The 20,111-nt window shown below is 44.4% G+C and overlaps 1 protein-coding gene across 1 annotated transcript; it reads left to right on the top strand.

Moving 5' to 3' along the window:
- The first annotated feature begins 1,219 nt into the window (after positions 1-1,219).
- LOC309369819 (cytochrome P450 2J4-like) lies at positions 1,220-18,117 on the top strand. The gene is made up of 9 exons (XM_081911160.1): positions 1,220-2,548; positions 5,653-5,815; positions 7,368-7,517; positions 7,722-7,882; positions 8,269-8,445; positions 8,741-8,882; positions 9,807-9,994; positions 10,362-10,503; positions 16,726-18,117. Exons 1-9 carry the CDS (start codon positions 2,381-2,383, stop codon positions 16,911-16,913), a joined length of 1,479 nt encoding a protein of 492 aa, XP_081767286.1. The 5' UTR covers positions 1,220-2,380; the 3' UTR covers positions 16,914-18,117.
- The last annotated feature ends 1,994 nt before the right edge of the window (positions 18,118-20,111 follow it).

Consider the following 20,111-nt stretch of genomic DNA (forward strand, 5'->3'; position numbering starts at 1 on the left):
CGCCCACTTTGTCAGACAGCACGTTCGAGGGTTTCTCCTCGCCCGAGGGCCATACGCCCGAAACAAGCCCGACCAGGGATCCGAGACTGGGGGGGGAGGAGACAGGCCCTTGTTGGTGGGTGGATCAGCCAAGGGAGGCATGGAGTCAGAGATGGATGGTAGGTCCTTGGCAGGCAGCGCCAGGAGAAACAGTGATGGAGGAAGAGACTGTGATGTCTTTGGGTGGGGAACCCGAGTTCGAACACACATATACGGAGCTGCCAGAGGAGAACGTTGAAGTGGACAACCTGTATCCTGAACCAACCCCGGAAGAACCACGTTTTCCTCAACCTGCACCCGGCGAGCGGGAGGGGGGAAGGGGGGGCTTCGAGGGGGGGATGGATGTCAGGGTTTCTGGGAGAGAGGAGGAGATGACAGAGGAGACGGAGAGCGAGTGGGAGGAGGGGCAGAAGGATGAGGAAGAAGATGACGGAATTCTAAGGGAATCCACGAGTCTGAGCAGCGAGTCAGAGGATTCTCAAAAGGGGGTTACCTTAATCAAGCAAAAGGGAGGAGAAGGGAGAAGCGGAGAGGAGCCCAGTGGAAGACAGACGCAGCAAGAGGCGTCTCAGCCGGAACGGAGTAAAGGGGGTGGAGTCGTCAGCCTCTCGGAGGGAGCAGGATTAGGAGAGAACAGAGAGAGGGGGTTGGAGCAAGGTGTTCAGCCGGAAAGGGTGGAGAGCAGAACAAGGGGTGGTGTAGCGGTCGAAAGAAAGGTCAGCAGCAACGTACGCGCGCCAAGTTCAAACGTAGAGGCGCGCGGAAGTGGAGAGAGCTCAGGGGAGGAGCCCGGCCCTAAAGCCAGAAAGAGGGGGGAAGAGGCGGCAGAGGATTCAGCCTCAGGCGAGTCACGGAGAGAGGGAACCCAGGGGGGCAGGAAGACCCTGCGGAAAAGAAAGGAGAGGAAGAGGTGGTCTAGAGCCAGGCTATTAAGTTGGTGCGGAAGAGGGGAGGAGTCAGAGGGGACTTCAGCGGTCTAACGTGACAGACGTACGGCCACAATGCTGAACTGTATGAGAAGCAGAAATCTTCAATAAACTTTTCCTGTAAATAAACTGCAACGGAGTAAGGTCTCTTGTGAGCTGGGACCCGTCCTGGGTGGCCGTGACAGTCGTCAACAGATTTACCACACCTATCAGCCAATCACCCCCATTCCCACCACCCTTTTGAGTAATACCCCTCCCCACCCTCTCACTATATATAAGGGTCTGGTGACTTCTGATTCCGTGTATCTGAAGAAGTGTGCATGCACATGAAAGCTCATACCAATAACAAACTTAGTTGGTCTCTAAGGTGCTACTGGAAGGAATTTTTTATTTTAGAAATGTGAACATTGAGAGGAAAATATGTTCAAATACATGCATTTTAACAATATGAATTTCCGCTCAGACTTCCTTTTTTAAAAAAAAATGTAGTGGGACAGAAGACTTATCCTGAGCACATATGAAAAGAAGTGATATAGACAGAAAGTAGATTGACCCATTCACCAAGCAGGGCATAAAAATGGAATCTACACTATGAAACAACAATCAGTGTTATACATACATTTGCAAACTGAAGGTTTCAATATGGATGCCATGTGCAAAAATACACATCAGTTTTCGTGGAGTTTTCAGTGAGGAATCAAGTACCCATTCATAGAAGTTAGTTGGCAAAGCCAGAATATCCAACATACTTTGTGGAATTTTCATCATCACAGAGATTACGGGGAGGCAAAGCCAAAGATTGTGTAAAAATAAAAGGACAGCTTTTGTGTACATATATTTAATGAAGAGTTGTTAAGTTTGTATTCAGAATAAATGTGGTCACCACCATTATCTATATCACCTGGTTGGCTTGGATTATATTGGACTTTGATATGGAAATCTCTTTCCAACAGAAGCAACTAAGAACGTTTCCAGATTGTCGCTTATTTGTGAGAGAAATTTGGTTCATTTTTTTCTTTCTTTTTCACTTTTTCTTTTTGCAGTAATAACAGTGACAGGAAAAGGTACTAAAAAGAGTGGGAGACCAGTTCTTTCCTATGTTATATTATAACCTCCCCACAAACTTTGCACAAACAAATCAAGGTGACTACAGTAATTAATAAATAGGTCTAGAAGTAACCACACGTGCTGAAATAATGCACGCCTATCTGATCCCATTCTGAAACTTATTAGATGTGCAAGAGGCCTTGCTGCTTACTAATATGTTAATTATAGTATTTAAAAGGCAGTGAGAAGAGAAACGAAGACAGAAAGCAACATCTCAGAGAGAGCCAAAAAGCCACAGGAGAAAAGAGCATTCACCTCTCACAGGGGTGCTGGACAGATACAAAGATACAGAAAGAAAAGGCAGGAGGATGTTGCAAACAATGATAGACTGGATTAAGAAGATTCCATGCCCAGTTCTGAGCTATCTGAGACAGCTCTGGTCACTTAGACGCTATCCTCCAGGGCCTCTTCCGCTTCCTCTCATTGGAAGCCTGTGGCGGTTTGGGATCAGACTTTCTTCAGATGCTTTCATTGAGGTACATCTTTCTAATTAATTGATCTGCTTAATTAATTAATAAAACCCACAATGAGAATTGTGAATTGTTTTCTTCCACTGGTAACTGGAAGAAATTATCCAGTGATAAATCATTTCAAGGTGTGAAATGTAAAGTAAGTAAGAATGTAGGAATGTAATGCAACAATTGCCATATGTTAGCCCATTTGCAGCTAAAATAACACAGAGTTTTGCGGAGCCTTTAAACACTCACAACTTTATTAAGCTTATGCTGAGGGCCTCCTTGGTAGTTGCACCCGCCCTGTGGAAACCCTCCCACCAGATGTCAAGGACATAAAAACTATCTGACTTTTAGAAGACACCTGAAGGCAGCCCTGTTTAGGGAAGTTTTTCATGTGTGACATTTTACTTTGGTTTTATAATTTGCTGGAAGCTGCTCAGAGTGGCTGGGGCAACCCAGAAAGATATACATAAATTATTATTATTATTATTATTATTAATGTGTTGACAGTTTAAGATGTCAAAAGACTCTTGGCTATAAGAGTGTATGCTTAGGAGGAAAAAACCTTATTGACTTGTTTAGTCTACTGTTCAATAAAAGTACTGATAGTTTTTATTGATTTTATGTATCTTATAGTAAATTTATATACACATTTATTATCGGTCAGTTTTCGTATCATTTACTCAATAAACAAAAATCTTCTGCTTGCCTATAACTCCAACAGTAATGATTATTTTTATTTTACAATCATAAAATGACTAGCTCAGCTCCAGTTTGCCTGTGAGCATAGTAGCAAAGGAGACCCTTAACTTTACACAGAGCCAGCCCTGGAAGGCGGGGTTTTCTATATGACAGAGGTTTGAAAACTGTGGCTCTCCCAGCTCAGCTGGGATAGCTGGATGGTAAGTACCAATAAGGCATCAGCCCATATCAGTTCATCAGTCTCTAATACTGAAACTGCTTCAACTACAAAATTCTCCAAAATCTCCAGCAAGTTGACCTAAAATCCCCAGTCAATGAACAATATGCCACTGAACCAGCATTTCCAAAGCAGTCATCAAGGAGCACAACAAGCAGTGACTCAGAAGGTGTATAGACTCTATGAGTCACAGCGTTTTATCAAAGACATGCATCTCACACCTCTCTAAAGGCGGTGCGCCTTTGGAGGTAAAGTTAAACTGTTGAAAGGTTGCAACACCTGCTGTGGCTGTAGAGGCCGATATGGGAGAGACATGTTTTGTTGCAGCTGGGGCAGAGCAAGGTGCCCGATTGTGCTGCTGCAGATGCACCATGGCGTTTCTTCTCTCTGCATTCCTCCCAGAGGTCATTCTTCCTCTGGTCACTGCTGTTGATGCACAACCTATATGATCGTTTCCTGGCACTGTGGTCATCTGCAAGGGATTTCCACATGGCAGGGTTGATGTTTCCAGCTTTCATGTCAGGTCTGCAGACATCTTACTAGTACAGTGTTGGTCTGCCCCTGGGCCTGGTACCTAAAGCCAGCTCTCCGCAGAGCATGGACTTGGGGATCCTGCCATCTTCCATTCTGTAGACATGACCAAGCCAGTGTAGACACTGCTAGGGCCAGGAGTGTTCTGCACTAAGTTTCTGAGCCATGTACAAAGTGCAAAGTAATGGCAACCTTCTTTTCACTTCAGACTCAACCAAGTATCTTGTTATGAGCTGGGCAGCGGGGAATAGGCTGTATGCAAGGGACCCTTCTAATTCCTGGATCAAGGAAGTATTAAAATATAAGCAAGGATTAGAATTCCTGGTGAGGTGATAGCCATTAAGGGAACAAAGGAAGTGGCTCCACACCAGTGGGAAATGCGTGGGCCTCCCTCACTGACTGAGAGTGGAGTGATGTGAGCTAGAAGCTAGAAGCAGCAGGCTGGGAAGCCAGAGAGACAGAGTGGTGCTTGATTTCTGTTTGAATACAAGGCTGTGGCTATGGGGGGGAAGCAAGGCCCTCTTGGGGTGTTAATGCTGTGAGCCCCTCCATCGTAGGCTCAAGCTGTATATATGTGTAAATAAACTATATATCCTAAAGCAGTGGGGTCAAAAAGGGCCAGATTTGATGAAGTGAAGGGCTGTGTGGGCCGACCAAAGTTGTTGAGCTTTTTTTAGGATTCAAGATGTTGAGGTTTTTTAGGATTTTACCCAAGCAAATAAACTGCCACAGGGGCTGGATTAAACTGACCGGAGGGCCGGATTAAGCGCCTGAAACAGACTTTGAACATGCCTGTCCTAAAGAACCATACATTAGGGGTCTCTAAGGGACAGAAAGATTCTGGTCATTTCTACTCAGTATGGTGGGATCTTATTTCATGTATTATAGTTTCAGATTTATAAGTACCGGTATCTATCCCCTATCTAGAGCAATATGGATGTTTTGATCTTAGATTGGGTGGTATCATTTAATATGTTTAGGCTTTGTGTGCCCTGCATTTAGCTGGATACAGTATAATTTTTGTTTTGTTTTGTTACTGTTCATCTGTCTTTGTGGTTCTAAAGTAATTTGAAAAACCATTAAAAAAACCTTTTTAAAAAAACAAACAGTTCTATGTTGCTTTGGGGGGCAAAGCCCACCCACAGCAGCGCACATGAAAAAAGGCTACAATTATACAAAGTAAATATTTTTTAAAAAATCCAAAATAATACATTCTACCCCAGCTCCAGTCCAGCAAACAGGACACAAACTAGTCAAGGGAAGGCCAGATAAAACAAATGGGTGTTTAATAGCCCTCCCAAATTGTGGACTTAAGACTGTAACCCTCTTTCCATATTATATCTCTCTTATCTTGCAATATGCTTTGTCCTTCACTTTCTCAGAGGTTCCCCCTTCCCCCCCCCCCGCCGTAACAGAGACTTCCCTTTTTTCCATGGCATGGTAAGGCATTAGTAAGATACAGGTGCTCTTGTTAACAAAGTTGTGTATGCTTAGTTATTACATGATTATTGAATGAAGAAATGTAAGTGGTTACTTTAAAATAGTAGCTTATGTTTAAAAGGGAGTGGAGAGCTCCACCCTGCCAGAAGCTGAAGAAGGGTGTAGGTCACATACTAACTTGAAATCACCTCCTCCATATGATTGCTTCTTGCCTCCACTTTGATCCCAATGGCAGATGGCAAAGCAATATGGAAACGTTTACACTATACGAATAGGACTTCTACCTGTCGTAGTACTGTCTGGCTTCCAAACCGTGAAAGAAGCCCTGATCAACCATGAGGAAGATTTTGTTGACCGACCGGTGACCCCTTTCCTTAGAACAACATTAAAAGGAAGGGGTAAGTTGTGGATAATAAGATGTTTTACTTGTCTTCCCCCCAGGGAACTCATAAGAATTGGAAGATTGAGGGCAGACAAACAAAAGTACTTCACACAGTGCAAAAATTTAACTATTGAATTCAACTATTGAATTCAACTATTGGAGAGCTGTGGAAGATGCTTAGATATGGTTGCCATATTTCAAAAAGTAAAAACCAGGACACCCTGAAAGATCCCCCAAATTAGGAAGACCCCAAAATTGTTGAACTTCGGGGGGTTTTTTGTTTTTACAAAAACACAAATCTTCAGTTAACTTGCCAAAGATCCAGGACAAACCGCCACCTTTCCCCCTGGATGTCACTTCCACCTTTGAAATCCCAGTATGGCAGCCCTAGCCTAGACAACTTTCAGGGAGGATAAAGCTATTCATGGCTACTAGCCACTATAGCGAAGCTCTTTCTCCACAATCAAGAGGCAGTATGCATCTGAATTCCAATTTCTGGAAACAAGAGGAGAACGTAGTGTTGAACTCAAGTCCTGCTTGTGAGCTTCCAGCGAGCATCTCGTTGGCCACTATGACAGGAGGATGAGCCAGCAGGCTCTTGTTACTGTAGAGTGCAACCATTATGGAGCTAAATTTAGAACCTGTTAACATCAGGAGCTGCAGCAATAATCCACTATTAGACTTTTTTGCCCCCTTCAGTCCCTTTATACTCTAACATTAAACACTTTAACTGAGCATTAGTATTAAAAAGAAAGTGGGAAATGGTGTATAAAGTCAACCACTTAACAACATTTAAGTAATATTAAAAAGTGTTCGAATTTAAGGGAGCTGGTACAATGAGCATGAAGGTACCCCATGTTAAGAAGTCACAATTCTAATAACTAACGGTAATCAACAAAACCCAATCTTCTACGGATTTATCTGTAACCCTTCTATAATGAATAATTACCAATTACTTAAAAATAATAACAAAGAGCATCAATTGCTACAGCTGGACGCCTTGGGTGATGACTAAGTGCCTCTTATACACCAGACAGGAGAGTACTTGAAATTAGTTCTGATACGGTGTCCTCTTTCTCTGTATGCCCAGTCAAATAAGATGCTATAATACATGGGTAGCAAACTAAGGCCTGGGGGCCAAATCTGGCCCAATAGTCGTCTAAATCCAGCCTGTGGACGGTCCAGGAATCAGCATGTTTTTACATGAGTAGAATGTGTCCTTTTATTTAAAATGCATCTCTGGGTTATTTGTGGGGCATAGGAATTTGTTCATTATTTTCCCCAAAAATATAGTCCAATCCCCCACAAGGTCTGAGGGACAGTGGACCGGCCCCCTGCTGAAAAAGTTTGCAGACCCCTGCTATAATAGTTCCTAGTTTTACTAGACATAAGGGCAAGGAGGTAATTATAAGGCATCTTGTCTAGTTTTGCTGTGGTTCAGCACCAGCCTTGCATTTCTTGCATGCATAAGCACTTAATCTGGCCTCTTCTAAGCTGGCAACCAACCCAACAATCTTTTGGGCATGAGTATTTGTGACCAATAATTTGTCGTTTCTTGATGGCTTCAGGAATTGTATTTTCAAATGGTCACACGTGGAGGCAGCAGAGGCGGTTTGGTATAGCTACCATGCGGAAGCTGGGACTGGGGAAGAAAGGCATGGAGCACCAAATAGAAGAGGCAGCCCATCGTCTTGTGGAGGTCTTTGCAAATTCAAAGGGTATGTGATACAAGGGTGATAATGCTGGCACATTCCAGTCTGCTGAAACCTTTATTTGATCTATCTATGTTGGGGTGGAATGTCATGCATTTTGCTTGTTTTCTTCTGGAACAAATTATTGCTGGAGATTCCAGTATCCTTCCAACCCTAATGTGAAATTTATCAGCTTGACAGTAATATAGCAGTAAATAACTTCTTTTGCAGGACAGCCATTTGATCCATCGGTACCAATCACTAAGTCAATCTCCAGTGTAATATGTGCTTTGACATTTGGAAACCAGTTATCTACAGATGATGAAAACTTTAAGAGACTGCTGGAGATACTTGAAATGAGCTTACAATTTGGAGGCAGCTTTTTCCATGCTGTGAGTTCTCCCCCCCCCTTCCTTATTGAGCCAGACAGATCTCCCCAACGCCCTAACACATGGGCAGTAGCACTCAGAAAACCGTTTTGGTCGTGGATAGAGTGTTGGGCATAGATGGAGAAGGCCTGGCTTTAAATACCTGTTTGGTCCCTCTTTCTCAGCCTAACCTTCCTCACAAGGGTTGTTGTAAGGGTTAAAGATGGGGAGTGGGTGGGAATACTCTTCCGTTTTTTCAAGGTCCTCAGATCTTGGGTGACATTTCTTTTCCCTCCCCCAGTATTTTGCATAAGTTGTTCTTTTTGCAGTCATGGACAGATAGTACCTCTGATATTTAGTACTATTCTTTTCAAGTTATAAATAAACATTTGGATTTTGCTTCCCTTTAGCTTTATGAAATGTTCCCATGGATCATGCAATATCTCCCAGGAACTCATAAAAAGATATTTTCTGCCTATGACGAGGCAATTTCCATTGTGCTGAAGGAGATAGAGAAACATAGGGAGCAACATTCCCTGACTGAGCCACAGGACTACATTGATTTCTATCTACTTCAGCTTGAGAAAGTAGGTACAATATCCTCACTGTATGTGAATTCTGCTCATCACAAAAATGCATACCCTTGGCTAAAGTAGCCAAATATATGCAAATCTTAGTTAAAACAACACACAAAATTGCTTGATATTAGAAGAAATTGCTTTGCCAAGCTGTGTATACTAGGTTAGGCAATACTGAATACAAAAATGTGTATATTAAGAGAAAAATGCACAAAAATACTGAAGAATTTTCATGAACACCAAAAAGTGAAATGCTTTAAGTCTGTTGTAAAATAAATTTAATATTTATTATTATCTTTAACAGACCCAGAATGATCCTTATACTACATATGATGAAGATAATCTGGCTGAGTGTATTCTGGATTTTTTTGGTGCAGGGACAGAGACAACTGCTTCTACTCTGAAATGGGCAATGCTCCTTATTGCAATTCATCCAGAGGTCCAAGGTAAGAGCAGTGCTGGATTTAGGGCAGTGCAGGCAGTTCCCCGCAGTGTGCCAAGGCAAGGGTGGAGACACTGTGACACAGAGCACTTGACAACATGCACAGAACAGAAAGCAAGAGGGAAGCGGGCACCAGAATTTGTCCTTGTTTCGAGCACCATATTACCAAAGTCTGAGCATGGTAAGAAAGACCTGTTCACAGTGGCGTAGTGTGGGGGGTGCAGGGGGGGCCGGCCGCACCAGGCGCAACATCTGGGGGGCGTGCTCGCACTCGCAGCTCTCTGCCCCTACCTGGCTCACTCACTCTCTCTCACTGCAGTGCTGGCTGTGCGAATCCGATCCGAGCCGCCGGGTCGCCGCCCACTGTGGAGGGGGGGTGCCAGGCGTGCGGTGTGGAGAGAGAGCGAGGGACTCGAGTGCTAAAATCCACGGGTTAGGGGGTGCAAATTACTTGCCTTGCCCCGGGTGCTGACAACCCACGCTATGCCCCTGCCTGTTCAGTGACAGCAACAGCCCATCCTGATCCAGGAATGAAATGGTCTGTATTCCGTCCTGAGACTTCTCTCTCAATCTGGAAAATACTTTCCTTCTATTGGCTCTGCTAAGAGCAGGAAGAAACCTCCCTTCCTCCTTTGCAATCTAGTTTCAGTCTAATTCTTCGAGCCTAGAAAGAAAGGTGAACTCACTCGTTTTTACTATTCCATCCTGAGACTTCTCTCTCAATCTGGATAGTATTCAACAAAACTCCACAAAGCTCTCATACATAGATTTATTGAAGAGAATCAAGGCACATGTAGAAATATTACTCACATTCCAGTAGTCTGTTGTTTAGCTCTGAATGAAGATGGTTAGAAAGCTTTATATGAAATTCTCTTTGGAGTTCGTGGAGTTATGTAAGAACAAGTGAGTAAATATTCTTTTCCCTCAGATAAAGTCTACAAGGAGATGGAAGATGTTTTTGGTTCCTCTCACTCAATCTCCTATCAAGATCGTAAGAAACTACCTTATACCAATGCAGTGATTCATGAGATCCAGCGTGCTAAATATATATTGCTTTTTGGGCCACCTAGGCAGAGTGTGAAGGATGTAAACATACTTGGTTATCCCATTCCCAAGGTACAGACTCTGCTTTCTTTGCTTCATAGCCATTTGGGTCCACTGTGCACATTCTCTCCACATCTCTTCTCTATAGATTATGTGGACTGAAGATAACATGAGCCTGGTGAAGTTGATTTCTATATTAGGAGATGTATTGTTTATTTATTACATTTATACACCATCCTCCATCCAAGGATCACAGCAGTTTACAGTGTAAAAACACAAAAATATATAACATAATAACAAACAAAACAATAATTCAGCCATGCCTCCAGGTGCAATTCTGTTAAATCAGAATTGTGTAGAAAAATTGGGTCTTAACAAGCTGTTTGCAAGATAATGCCCTGTCTGGATATAGGTTGAGTCATTTGTTTCTTCCTTGCAGGGAACCTTTGTTATTCCAGATCTGCGCTCTGTTCTTTACGATCCGAAACAATGGGAGAATCCTAGAGAGTTCAATCCAAATAATTTTTTGGACAAGGATGGAAATTTTGTGGCTAGAGAAGAATTTCTGGCATTTGGAGCAGGTAAATGATTAAGTGATTCATAACCATGTTTACCGGGTTGCTTCAATGAGGTCAAGCTTTGATCAGGAAGGCGTGATAGTGTAAAAAATAAAGGTGGCATGGCAGTACCAGGCACACAGCCAACAGAAATGAACTTTCATTTCATAGAATGGATGCTATGAAGCAAACACTACAAGCAGCAGTTAAAACAATTGCTCTGTGAGATACGATCCTACTCCCACATTGCAGTGTATTTAGCCAATGAGTGAATGTGGTTAGGTATTGGAAAGAGCAGAGATCTCAGGGCAGGCAGAAAGAATACATAACTGCTGTGTGGCAGGCAGATATTCAATAGGTTAATCTTTTTCTAGTATAGATATACAAATATGGGAAAGCTTCACCTGCTGGCATTTGTCTTTTATTACCTGTGTGTGACTCATTCCTTATTACTGAGTCCTCTGTCCACCCCACCTGCAGAAGAGAATACAACTTTTCATATGGAATAAAGTGTATGCATATTTAATCCAAATTTGTGTCTTCTTCTGCAAGTGCGTGGGACGCAGGTGGTGCTGTGGTCTAAACCACAGAGCCTAGGGCTTGCTGATCAGAAGGTCAGTGTTTCAAATCCCTGCAATGGAGTGAGCTCCCATTACTCGATCCCAGATCCTGCCAACCTAGCAGTTTGAAAGCACATTAAAGTGCAAGTAGATAAATAGGTACTGCTCCGGTGGAAAGGTAAGCGGTGTTTCAGTGTGCTGCTCTGGTTCGCCAGAAGCAGCTTAGTCATGCTGGCCACATGACGCAAACACAGTTTCCCTCTGCCAGTAAAGCTAGATGAGCGCTGCAACTCCAGAGTCGGTCACGACTGGACCTAATGGTCAGGGGTCCCTTTACCTTTACCTGCAAGTACGTATAGACTCTGAAACAGGTCACAGTAGCCTTCTCAACCCAAGGGAAAACATGGGGGGGGGGAAGGGTTGAGTCACATACTTCTAAGCAACCTCTGTTGCCAGTTAACACTGAGATCCAGCGCCCAGGGCCTTCTGGCAGTTCCCTCATTGCGAGAAGTGAGGTTACAAGGAACCAGACAGAGGGCCTTCTCGGTAGTGGCGCCCACCCTGTGGAACACCCACCCTTCAGATGTGAAGGAAATAAGCAGCTATCCTATCTTTAAAAGACATCTGAAGGTAGCCCTGTTTAGGGAAGTTTTTAATTTTCAATGGGGAAACTCAGCCAGATGGGGGTATAAATAATAAATTATTATTATTATTATTATTATTATTATTATTATTATTAAACTGGCAGGCTATTTATAAATTAAGGTTAACTCTAGATAGCATGGGTTGTGAAACCTACTGAAAACAGTAAGATGCTCAAAGACCGCCTTGAAACTTGAGAACAGTGGCAAGCCATGTAAAGAAAAGTCATAGAACATGGCTTCAAATGAATTGTTTAGGATACATTTTCACTTTTGAAGCATTACTGTCAGCTGTCAAAACTCTGGGGAGAATGCAAATAATTAGCTGCTGAATCTAGGCTGTAATCCAAGAAGACTGCTAATGCTATTCTTCAGCAGCAGGAAAGAGATGAACAGAACTCTTCTCCCTGCATATATCTGGGACAGGTGATTTTATCTTCTTCCTTTTCCTGGTTAGTGAGTCAATTGATGGAGTGTGTCACACTGAGCTATCAGACTTTCATCATCAGCCTCCCAGCAAAGTCTGAGAATAGTCACAGGACCTCGAGCTCCAGCTCTGGTAGAAGATGGGAGGTTTCTGAAGAGGCTGTCAGCACTTTCCCCCATTCAATTTAAGCAAACAGCAGAAAGAGCAGTCCCCATCTATAGCTTATGCCTGCTCCATAGAGATGATTGGTGCACAGCTTAAAGGTCTTATCTTAAAGGTGTTTCTCGATGCAAAGGTCTACAGCAGTGTTTCCCAACCGGTGTTCCGCGGCACACTAGTGTGCCGCCAGACGTTGCCTGGTGTGCCGCGAGATGTTGCCTGGAGGGAAGCGGGCGAGTCGGCGGCGAGAGGTGGGGCGGCGGCGGCGAGGAGAGGCCGCGCCTCCTGCTGCTGCCTGGCGCTCCTCCTCGCAGCCGGCAGCGCTGCCTGGGCGCCTCCGCGCGACTGTGCCTCGCTGGGTTTGGTCTCCCAGCAGAGACGGGTCACACGCGCCACTCCCTCCCTCCCTCAGCCTGCGCGGAGGGAAAGCCAGAGAGAGGCATCGCTCCTGCGCAGCGGGAGAGGGAACTTGGCGCGTCCGCGGCTTTTATAGGGCGCCCGGCGCGCACCAGCTCGATAACGGGCACCGGCGCGGCGGGGGGCGGCCGGCCTGTCTCCTTGGCAAGCCCATTGAGCAGCGCCGGCTCCCCCGGGAGGGCCATCCCCCCGCGCCGCCGATCGCCAACACCGCCGACGCTGTGGCTGCCCGAGCCCGAGCCGAAGCCCGAGCCCGTCAGTCAGTCAGTCAGGAAGGAAGGAAGGAAGGAGAAATGGGGAGGGAGACGAGGGAGGAAAATTGCACGCAGGGTGAAGAAAGGAGAAGGGTGAACGAGACGAGCTTCCAACCCAAAAAAGGGCTGGAAGACTGGGAGGATGAAGGATCGGGAAAGAAAGCGACGCCTTCCCTGCCCGCGACGTCGCCCGCTTGTCATTGGCAGCGCAGCGGGCGCCCAGAGGGGCTGGGCACCGGCGCAGGGCCGCTCCGCAGCCGCGGAGGACAGCTGCGCGGCTAGCAAGGTGCGCCGCGTAGAGCGCGGCCCTTGTGTGGCCCGGTGGCCAGGCAAGCTCGGGCGGGGACCCCCATGCGAATCTAAGACGGGAGAAGAGGGCAGAGCAAAGGGGGTCCCTTCCCCAACCTCCGGCTCTGAGACTTCCCTGCACCCCAGAAAAGCGAAAGGATTTCCCCTTTTTTAATATATAAATATTTTATTAAGTTTTCAAATACAAAGTTAGAAACATACACTGAAGAAAAAAGTAAAAGAACAAGAAAAAGAAAAAAAGAAAAAGAAGAAAAGAAAACCAACCATTCAACACATTTTTTATATAACTAACTGGACTTCCTCGCATCTCCCTTACCCTGCATTCTTTATAATAAAGATATCAGCAAATTATTACCTTGTTTCGTACCTTATTGTGTACTTTTCAAATACTATACCTCTAAATTTAACATACTTTTCATCAGTTACTTATATCTTAAATTAAACATAGTATTACCTTAGATTTTGACCTTTTCTTACTTAAAATATAATTTCCTGTTTCCCAAATCTAATTGCTGAAGCTATAGTTTCCGAATCGTGTAAATTTTTAACATTCATACAACTTATATTGCTTTTGGAAATAGTCCTTAAATTTTTTCCAGTCCTCTTCCGTTGTTTCTTCTCCCAAATCTCGGATTCTGCCAGTCATTTCAGCCAGTTCCATGTAGTCCATCAATTGCGTCTGCCACTCTTCCAGTGTGGGCAAATCTTGTGTCTTCCAATATTTTGCGATAAGTATTCTTGCTGCTGTAGTTGCATACATAAAGAAAGTTCTATCCTTCTTTAACACTTTCTGGCCAACAATGCCCAAGAGGAAGGCCTCTGGTTTCTTGGGAAAGGTATACTTAAATACCTTTTTTAACTCATTATAGATCATTTCCCAGAAGGCCTTCACTTTTGGACAAGTCCACCAGAGGTGAAAGAATGTCCCTTCAGCCTCCTTACATTTCCAACATTTATTATCAGACAGGTGATATATTTTTGCAAGCTTGACTGGGGTCATGTACCACCTATAAATCATTTTCATAATATTTTCCTTCAAGGCATTACATGCCGTGAATTTCATTCCGGTGGTCCATAACCTTTCCCAGTCCTCAAACATGATGTTATACCCAATATCCTGAGCCCATTTTATCATGGCTGATTTGACTGTCTCATCCTGAGTGATTTTCTCTTCAACCTGCCCTCCATCCTCTTGCGGAAAACTCTTTGCCTGCCCTGCCCGTATCTCGTTTTTGCTTTTTAATTCCACACACGCACCCTTCGGACTTCGTGGCAATCGGGCGCGCGGGTGCGTTTCCTAAGAGAGTGAGGACCCCCGCCTCCTCCCCACCTGCTCCCTCGCCAGCCAGCCAGCCGCGCGCCCTAGCCGGAGAGCCCCGGCCGTCCCCGTCGCGCAATCGGCTGGATCTCCCTTCAGCAGGCCGTGCTCACAACTCGGCCCAGGGACCCCCAGCAGCGGATCTCCGGCCCAGCTGAAGAATCCGGCAACAAGCCCCCTCCTCCCCAATCGCTCCACCGAAATATGCTCCAAAACCCCCCAGATAGGCCGCCGGCCGCCAAGTCTCGTGGCGCCCTGAGCGAGGGTCTCTCCCCAACACCGCCACCTTGAACTGCGTTCTCCCGGCTACCCGAGCGAACCAGCGGCAGGACCCCGGTATGGGCCCCCCCAATATTTTTTATAAGTCGGCGCCCCTGATAACTATAACTCGTGGTTCTGATGTCCCAATGCTCCCACGGGGCACATTTCATTCAGGCGGAGGAGGGGGTCGTTGGCTAACGGCCAACAGGCAGAAAGGACTGTCCAACAATGCGATTATCCACACACACACATCTGATCCATGGATTAACATCAAAATCCTTGCATTAAAGCTCATTCCTAAGGAACCAGTGGGTCATTAGGCTTTCAGATGCACTTTGAACAAAGAGATGTTCAAAGGGAAAGCTGCTTTTAATAACGCTGCTTTTGCAGGTACTATTGGTCTGGGTCTCATCCAGCATCTTTTCAGTACACCCAGTTAGGATTCAGCAGTCCAGTTGTACACTCTTGGGTATTCAGCATTAGCTTAAGGCGTGCAATAATCACATGCCCACTTTTGCAGCATCTTCATAGCATCCCAAGTCACTCTTGGAATGCTCTCTTTATCATACCCTGCAAGTGTTTACTTGTGTAACACATCCTACCATATCTTGCAGAGAAGCACTTCAGAGAGGGCCCAAACCCCCCACACTTGGTGCCATTTTCATCTACACATGCAGCAGAGTAAGTTGACCCAGAATAGTACCAATTCAGATGGCAGATGGGAGAATGACAGTGCTGAATGCTTTCCCATGTAGAACAGTCCTTGCAAATAAAAACCTAGCATATTTGGAAGAGGGATGCTAGCCTAACCATTACCTTCTATGCTGTTACTATTTTTTTTTTTACATAAGTAAAAAGTGACCTTTCCCCATCTGGCATGGTGGTGTGCCTCGAGATTTTTTTCATGAAACAAGTGTGCCTTTGCCCAAAAAAGGTTGGGAAACACTGGTCTACAGGATGGCTCTTCTGCCAGGGGATCTCTTAGGACAAAAAATCTGGTTTGACCAGTATTTTTGACATTGCTATATTCAGCGTCTGGAACCTTCTCTTAACACTCCAAGTATTGATTAAATTCTAACATTTACTAAACCTAGAGATTATGAGGAGGATCAGGCTCTCCATGAGGTAGAGCTTACTACAATGATCCAAAGTTTAGGGGATCCTTCTGCCCCCAAACTTATAGCTCTGTTGATTAGAGTGTGGTGCTGATAACACCAAGGTTGCAGGTTTGGTCCCTGTATGGGTCAGCTGCATATTTCTGCATTGCAGGGGGTTGGACTAGATGATCCTCAGGGTCCCTTCCATATCTAGAATTAATGATTCTATGATTTTATATATTTGAGGGGAAACAGACTAAGAAGAAGATCAACAATGGAGAGCCTATGCATTTTTTAATAATAATAATTTAAAAGGAAATTGCTAATTCCAGGAGGCAGAACTTACTACAATGATCCCATTTTTAATGCCATCTTTCCCAAACCAAGTTCTTCTATGACAGAGTATCCCTATACCTTACTTGGTTGTCTCTAAGGAAGAATACCTGAAGTTCCATTAGCCTCATGAGAAATAGGGGGGGGGATCTTATGCTCTCCCAAAATATTATGTATAGTATTACTGAATTTGTTTTCAAGATGCAGAACATGTGGATAGCTATACTTTTGCAACTGTCTACATTTGGTGAAAGTTATTGGTGGCACTTGAATCATATGACAGTTCAAATTAGAGTTACTGCTGAAATTGGGTTTATAGCAGTGGGGTTTTCCATGAGACCACTTTTGGTGGTAGGTAGGAAACTTGGCCCACCCAGATACCTTACTGAGATTTTAAACTAGTTGCTGAGAGTTGGATTTGGTGGGAAATGTTTTGCTCACTTCCCACTTTCTCCTTATTTCCTCTTCAGGAGCCCGTGCATGTATTGGGGAGCAGATGGCGAGGATTGAGCTGTTCATCTTTTTCACCAGCCTGCTGAGGGCATTCAGCTTCCACATACCAGAAGCAAAGAAACTCAACAAAGAACCTGTAACAGCGTTGACAATGCATCCCCGTCCTTATAAACTCTGTGCTGTTCCCCGCAGCAGTTCATCGTAAAGCATATTGTTACTGTAAAAAATAATAATACTTCCAGCGTCTTATATCTTGCTGTAAATTTCTACATCGTTCTTGTTCTCTTCATCCAATATGTATTGCAGGAAGTTGGACTAGATCCCTTTCAACTCTGCAATTCTTGAATTCTGTGGCTTTCCCTTGGTTGCTCAGGTGCTACTTTAACTATGTGGTTTGTAGCTACATCTGAGTTTTTAAAATACTCTTTGGGCAAGATATGGAAGGGATGCTACAAACAAATCAGCTGTTGTGCAGAGGATCGGGACATTGAAGGTTTTCTTTGGAATTTAAACAATGTGAAAGGACAATGCCTGCTGTTGACTGGAATTAAGGGAAGTGGGGCAGATTCTTTTATGTTTTATTACCATAGATAATTTGCTATGATGTGCTTGAGAACAGGGGCTCAATACTGCACAATCTAAAAAACAAGTTATCAACTTTTTTATTATTATCTTATATGCACTAAGGGATTTCATGGGGAAGAAGCCTACAGTTTGAGGAACTGCTGAGTGAGATCCCATGGTCAGAAGCACTCAAGGAGACAGGGGTCCATGATGGATGGGAGTTTCCTAAAGGTGAAATATTGAAGGCCCAAATGCAGACAATTCCAGCAAAAAAGAAAATTGGGAGGCATCTAAAGAAACTGGTTTGGCTGCATAAGGAGCTTACAGATCAGCTGAAATTTAAGAAGGGTGTGTACAGGCAACCCTCGATTTGCACAGGAGTTGCATTCTGGGTCATTGTGTGCAACAGTGGAATGCATGTAAGCCCTGCTAAGTATAATAATTTAATTGACACTGAAATGAAAAAAATTCCACTTGAGTGTACTAAACTAGAAACAACTCTCTCTGAGTGCCTAGATGAGTTTATCATTAACTATTGTTCTTGTCCTCTGCTACCTAACGCATGAGTGTTTAACCTTAGATCACATAAGAGGCATTGAATTACAACTTCACCATCTTGGAAAGGTGGTGGCTGAGTCGTTCTTATGCTCTGTGAGAGTAAGATGCACAGCCTCAGGCAAACTGGAAGCTGTAGGAAGAGAGAGGCCTCAGCTTTTAGGTCTGTTTGGAATTATCTTTTATTTCTAAGATGCCGAGCCTGTGCTGGACGGCACAAGATATTATATGGAATTATTTGGTTGAATCATTTACTGCTTTTTGTTCCACAATTAAAGTTTTGAATCAAACAGATGGGTCTAGACAATTTTTATCCATCCAGTCAATTCAAGCTGTGCAATATTAAAATCTGAAATAAGCCCACCCCGTTACACCCACCCCACCCCCTTTTACTGCTACTTCCAGGTTGTGGTAAAGCACATGTGCAATGATCATTGCCTATATAAGAAATGGAAAAAATGGGAAATCACAAAGGAGGAGCATAAACAGGTAGCTAACAGATGCAGGGTGAATGTCAGGCAAGCTAATCCTCAGAATGAGTTGAGTCTTGCAAGAGAGGTTAAAAATAATTTTTAAAGCTTTCTTCAGCTATGTTTCAAGCAGAAGAACAGGTGAGGTTCCTACAGACTGGAGGTGAGCAAAAAAGGAATACCCAGGTAACTACCAACCAGTGAGCTTGACATCGATACCAGAGAAGGTCCTAGAACAGATAATTCAACAGTTGGTCTGTGAGCACTTGGAAAAGAATGCTATGATTACTAAGACCCAGCATGGCTTTCTCAAAAGTAAGTCATGTCAGATGAATCTCATTTCTTTTTGATGGAGTTATAAGCTTGGTGGGTCAGGTGAATGATGTGAATATTGTGTATTTTTATTTCAGTAAGGCTTTTGACAAAGACCCCCATGATATTCTCGCAAGGAAGCTGGTAAAATGTTGGTTGAACTAGGTAATTGTTAGGTGGATTTGTAGCTGGTTGACTGATGGAACCCAAAGAGTAGTCATTAATGGTTCCTCATCATCCTGGGAAAAAGTGACAAGTGGGGTTTTGCACAGTTCTGTCCTGGGCCCATTGTTGTTTTAAAATGACTTGAATGAAGCAATTGATGAGATACTCATCAAATCTGCAGATGACACCAAACAGGGAGGGCTGGGAGAAGACAGAATCAGAATTCAAAATGACCGTAACAGATTGGAGAACTGGGCGCAAGCTAACAAAATGAATTTCAATAGGGACAAATGTAAGGTTCTGCACTTAAGCAGGAACAACCAGATGCATAAATATAGGATGGGGGACACCTTGTGGGAAATAGCAGATCTTCAGCCAGATGTTTATGGAAGTGAGGCACACCTTAGCTTCCACTCTAATCAACGCAATCTCCAGTCATAACATGGCGTCTGATACACTTCTAGGGACTTGTACCACCATTCTTAGGAATTATGAATGAACTTGCTCTAAACAGAAGAAAAGGGAAGGTGGTGATCCTAAAATGGTACCATATAATAGTTGGGCCAAAACTTTAGCCTGGTATAGTTTTGGAGCTGCGTGAGTGTAGTGGCCACCCCTAGTCTGGAGAAATTTGAGGATGTTATGCACAGATTTATTTATTTTTTACCATTGTTGGTTACTTGGATGTTATGCACTTTCCTTGAGCCAGAGGCCTGGAAAATTACACCTAGATATTAAAGGTCAGCACATCTTCAATTTTATGGCCTCCAATGGCAGGGGCATAGGAAGGGGGGCAGTGGGGGCACTCCGTCCCAGGTGCCATCCTTGAGGAGGGTGGCAAAAAGGCTTGAGCTGCCAACGGCACAGCACACAACGGCTCACCCCGGCACCGCAGCGCGCAGCGGATCACACCACCCCCTGCGAACCCCCCCCCAATGCTGATGTCACAGAGCACAGCAGATTGCACTGGCCACCCCCCTGCGCAGTTCGCTCCACCATTACCCCACACTCCTGGCTGTAGAAGGCAGGCAGGCAGGGGAGAGAATGGGAAAGAGGAAGGCGAGCAAACAATGGAGGGGGCCTGTTATTCTAAAGCACCAATGCTGCAGCAAGCAAAGGCTATAGCAGCTCAGTCTGCTGCTTGTGGCTGGAAAGCCAAACAGGAAGTTTGTGACTGTTGCCATGGGAACAAAGGGGCAGTCCATTCTGTACTGAGCACCGGATGTTAGCTCAGTGTGTGTCATATGACCTGTACAGGATGTACATGGGTGGAGTGTTGGGGTTTCTCTCTGTTTGTTGAAGAGAGCAGACACCTTTACACCTTTACTGTAAGACTG

This window comes from Podarcis melisellensis (genome assembly GCF_964234715.1).
Source record: "Podarcis melisellensis genome assembly, chromosome: 5".
NCBI lineage: Eukaryota > Metazoa > Chordata > Lepidosauria > Squamata > Lacertidae > Podarcis > Podarcis melisellensis.